Source organism: Populus euphratica, unplaced genomic scaffold (genome assembly GCF_000495115.2).
Source record: "Populus euphratica unplaced genomic scaffold, PopEup_1.0 scaffold25.1, whole genome shotgun sequence".
In the NCBI taxonomy this organism is placed as follows: Eukaryota; Viridiplantae; Streptophyta; class Magnoliopsida; order Malpighiales; family Salicaceae; genus Populus; species Populus euphratica.
Genome location: NW_011499851.1, coordinates 142,701 through 147,947, shown reverse-complemented (window position 1 = coordinate 147,947; position 5,247 = coordinate 142,701). Strand labels below are relative to the sequence as shown.

General features: G+C 31.3%; 1 protein-coding gene across 1 annotated transcript; it reads right to left on the bottom strand.

Moving 5' to 3' along the window:
• Window positions 1-61: 61 nt before the first annotated feature.
• Window positions 62-1,251, bottom strand: LOC105121355 (21 kDa protein). The gene has a single exon (XM_011019946.1). The coding sequence runs from the start codon at window positions 1,132-1,134 to the stop codon at window positions 514-516; it is 621 nt and encodes a 206-aa protein (XP_011018248.1). The 5' UTR covers window positions 1,135-1,251; the 3' UTR covers window positions 62-513.
• Window positions 1,252-5,247: the final 3,996 nt, after the last annotated feature.

Here is a 5,247-nt window from a genome sequence, read left to right as displayed (position 1 = left end):
GATTCTCAAACTTTCCGGAATCAAGTGTGTTTTTTCTCTTCTTTTCTTTCGCAGAATTCAGTGAAGAAATGGCCAGCAAGACATTAAATTTCCAAACAAAGACATTACAATCGCTATGCCAAAGGGGAAGACATTAGTGCATATTGTATTAAATTTACGCCAAAGCATATTGTTGATAACAGCACATTGCAGGTAATTCACAGTACAATCAATAGTCCCTAAACACACTGTAGCATCCAATAACGTGCTTGCTGATTTCATACCAGAGGCCACGAAAGAAACTAGAGTCTTAGTTCAAGAAACCCAACCCAATTTGACTTTGGGGCAATTGAACCTCAAAGAACTGTTTCATAGAATATCTAATCCACAACCATAGTGACCAAGTTTTTTTATTGAAAACAAGATAGTATCTTCAGAAACTGCAGGAGACAGGGGTAATTCAGGCTCAAAATGCCTATATGCATGAGCTTTGACAGCTTGGTTCCACTGGAGGGAGATAAAATAAGGACTTAATTAGGGTAAGTTGGCTTGAGTTGAAGCATATCTATTGACAAGAGCCAAAGCATTACTGGTCAAACGTGCAATTCTTTGTATGTGTCTCTTAACAATGGCCGTCACTTTTTTATTCACGACCTCTTCAGCAAATCCATCCAAGCAGGTATCATCATCTGTTAATGCTGCACTAACCCATGTTTCTACATCACTCATTGCCTTTGAAAAATCTGACCCGCCAGCATGACCAATCTCTTCCATGGACCTTTGCAGCTCATACACTGAGTCCCCAACCTCCTCTAAACAATCTAACGTGGCTGCAACCACTCTAGGCTCTAGACCAGGAATTTTGGACACCCTTATCATCAGCCTTGATGCCGAGTTGGTGTTTATAAGGCTCACATTAAGGGCAGTTTTAGCTAGTAGTTTAGGGCTGGTTTTGATTGTGCTAGCATAGATTACAAGGGTATGGTAGCATAATTTAGGATAGAATGTGGAGTTATAACAAGAAGTTTTAATATATTCTATATATGTGTTTCTTGAAGGTAAAGATGTAGTGGCTGAGAATGATGAGTTTATAGGGGTAGAGAATTGGAGAATGAGAGTAGCTGCCAGAGCAAGGCCCAAAAAAGAAGTTTCCATTTCTCTCTATTTCGCAAACTAATGTAACTTTGTTGAATATGCGAAGGAAGAGAAAAGGATCCCGAATAATATAAAGGCTCAAGGACGCACCTGATTTGAAGGATGAATGCTATGATGAAGATATTCGTTAGAAAGGCTTAGGAAATTGCGTATAAACCTTTCCTTAAGTGGTGCCCGTTTGACATTGACATTGATATTGATACTAAGTTCAATCTGTTTTTTATTAATTTTTTAATATTTTTATATTGTTTAGACATACCAAAATAAAAAATAAATTTTAAAAAATAAAAAATATATTATTTTAATATATTTTTAAACAAAAAATATTTTTAAAAATAATTTTTATCATATTTTCAAATACTCACAGGTTATGTCATTGCTTTTCCTCGAAATCAGAAATTATATTTAGATCAGGAAATCTTTGTTTATTTATGTTATATAGGTTATTTTTAAAATATTTTTTTTACTTGGGAATATATTAAAATAATATTTTTTTTATTTTTTTAAATTTATTTTTAATATTAACACAATAAAATAATTTAAAAATACTAAAAAATTTAATACAAAAAATTCAACTTTATTAAAAAACATGACATGCCCACAAAAATAAACGGGACCTACATGTCAAAAGTAAGACAAAAAAGAAAAAGAAAAATTATAGCAAAAAAAAATCAACTTTTTAAAGAAACACGATGTGCCCATAAAGATAAACGGACCTACATGTGAAAAGCAAGAGAAAAAGAAAGAGAAAAGTTTAAAAATCTCACATCTAAAATCATATATTATTTTCACACTATTCAAAAAATAAAAAAGTAACACATGTTAAAAAAATAATTTGCAGTAACAACACAACAATTAATGCATCGTGCATAAAGCCTAGTAAAAGCAGAACTAAATTATAAAAAAAATCTAATCATATCAAGCTAACTTAGTATAAAAAAATTATAAATTTAGATTTAATAATTAAATTAATTTTAAATTTTTTCTAATAATTTTATAGGCCTAGTTTTATAAAAAAAAACTTGGTTTCTTTCAACTAGTTCAGCTCCAAAATAAACCCTCAAATTACGCTCCAGACATATTACTTGTATCAATTTTATTATTTTCTTGATTTTATGTTAAATTTGGATATTTTTTATTTTTTCTTTTTATTCTAGGTTTATGATTTTTCTATCTTATAAAGTTTAGTTTTTAACTTATTTAAAAAAGTTATAAATTTTTTAGAGAGAAAAAATATATCCAAATTATATTTGTTTTTTATTTTTTGTTTTTGAAAAAAGCTATTTTCAATTAAAAAAAAAACCCACCATCATAACCACTTTTTTTTTATCACTGAATGGGGCAGTCGTATAATCTCTACCGTAGGCTGTGACCATTTTAAGAGTTTGACTTATCTTTGATCAGAGTTTTTATAATGCCGTTTGCCAACTTAGTTTTCATAAATGTCAGACTAAAATAGGATTAAATCTTTGTTGAAGTTGACTCGTGATTAATTAAGAAGACACCTGAGTTAATCAACGTTTACCTTTTCCAAAGGTATCTGTGCCTGTAATCATATATATTTTTTTTTAATTTATATAGATATTTAGGTTAACTTGTGCATAACATAACTAATTTTATGGTCTAATAAATATTTTGTAAATCCAATAAATATATAAGATACCATAAAAATAACAGACATGTCCATAAAGTGCAGTAAAAAAAACAAACTACTTCCATCGCTGGGCAAGATACTCTGCGTAATCATATATTTCTAAATCTTCAGGTCGTGGTAGTTTTCTAGCCCTTGGTCACAGTCGAAGATTCCTAGCCAATATTATCGTTTTCACTGAAAATCCTATCTCAAACCAAAAGTTCTTGAACCAACCAAACTGTGTATAGAAACTTATCACTTCTGATAAAAAGAAAAGGACAAGTATTACATCAACATGATTGCATATCTATTTATTTTCATGTTTTAAAAATATTTTTAAAAAAATTATTTTTTTATTTTAAGTTATTTATTTTATTTTTAGATTATTTTAATATATTAATATTAAAAATAAATATTAAAATATTAAAAAAATATTCTTTTAATATATTAAAAAAATACTTTAAAAAACATCCCAACAACCTGTTAATCCAATCATGCAACGCTGTATGTCTTTACTTGAAAACTGCCGCAGCCTCTGTCTTTTCCAGGGATTATGAAATTAAAATTTGAACCGGGTAAGGTGTTACCTGAGGCCAGAAAAATGCAGATATCAAGGACGAGGAAACATCAAAGAAATTGTGAGATGTGTGATAAAATTGCCAATTATGATTGATTGATTGATTGATTGGAAGGTGGTTGGATGGGCCTTAGTTTGCTGGCTCGAAACCAATGATGAAATGCTTCGTTTAAAAATCAGGGTAATTTTACTTTGTCTTCTTCTAAAATAAAATGGATTGCATTGTTCATTAACGCCAAGGTGTTACTGCAAATATGCCTCCAAATTTGGCAATTGGGACTCTATCTTTTGCAATTCGGTAGAAAACCCTCACGCTTCTGCAAAGAAAAAAAAAGAGAGACACTAGCTACGGATGGTGCTGAACGTGATCGGGCAGCAAAACACTTTGAATCCGAGGGGAAAATGGGGGAAGACACTGACAATGTCGAAGCCATATATTTATTACGTTGGTTATGTATAAGAGAAATTTAACATGAACAGGCCCGTCCAGCTAGCTCCTGCAATACCACCGATATTGTAAGATCATCAATATTTAGACATAAGCTAGTTCTGCTACTGCCTAATGTCTTTTCTGTCAGAAGATACATGCAGCTCCTAGCCTACTGCTACTTACCAATTGTGAGCTGCTGAAAACTCAAGCCACGAGGCATTTAAAATCCAAACCCAATCCTGGTTTCTCGACAAAATACCTTGTTTCAAATCGAGTTTTTAATCAAATGTAACCATATATTTAATAACCTGCATAAAATTTTAATATCGAAAGCAATCTAGGTTCGGCGGCCCCATAGCGACGTGTTAACATACTTTCATTCCTTTTTCTATCTGCATCATGATACTACTATGAAACTAAACGTCTCTTCACTACGCGGGACCATTGTTACAATCCTTGATTTAACTTCACATTAGCTCCATATGGCCGCACCTAGTTCTTGCCCATTCCATTTTGCTCTCCCTCCTCCTGGGCAGTTGAGCCTCGCGTGATCATACATCACTTTGTGGGGACACGGAAACCTCTTCTCTTATCGTGTGCCAGCTTTCATGGAGATTGATTTTGGCTTCCCACCATTCTGAGATAAATGTAATATACCAACCTCATGGTCTCATGTGAAGTCTCCATCCCTCCTCAACAAAAGGGAATTTATTGTAGGAAGTCGTAAAGATTCCAGAGCTTAAAATGCTTTAGACTACTTGAAAGTCTCAGCAAATTTGGAAACATCAAGAGAATAAGCTTATGTAACTTTGAGGTAACAGATTTTGCATAAATTTTGAGTATGTATAATAATTATCTCTATTCAAAAACTTAATCACTTAAATAAAATTTTTAAATTTTAATTTATATTTTTCTTTAATATATCTTTTTAAATAAAAATTATTTAAGCTTAAAACTTGTAAAAGTTCACACTACTTAATTTTTATTAAATAAAATAAAATGATGGTATTTAAACTTGTAACTACTTGGTTACTAAAAAATTTATATCTTACTAAAAAAATTATTTTAATTTGAAAATTTAAATTTTTAGATAAAATATTTAAGATTTAAAATTATAATTTATATTATTTGAATAAGTCTCTGCTTTATATGTTGGTCTTCAGCATCATTACCTTAACTGAGGACTTCACTGGAACAGGGGCGTGGCTATACCCTCCTTTACCATCGTCACCTTCATATAAAATTTGCATGGATAACTTAGGAAGATAAGCATTTAGTGGTGTGATGTGCCCTACTTTTAACGCTTTAGATTGCATTTAGTGGTGTGAAAAATCAACCAGAACCGGATTTGGTCGCCTTCTGCCAAGATAAATCCAAAGTTGTCAAAAGTAAACTAGTATTATTTATAATCAAATCAGTAATCATCTTTAGCTTTAGCTTTGTTTCGTTTATCTTGACCACGGCTTATGGTCG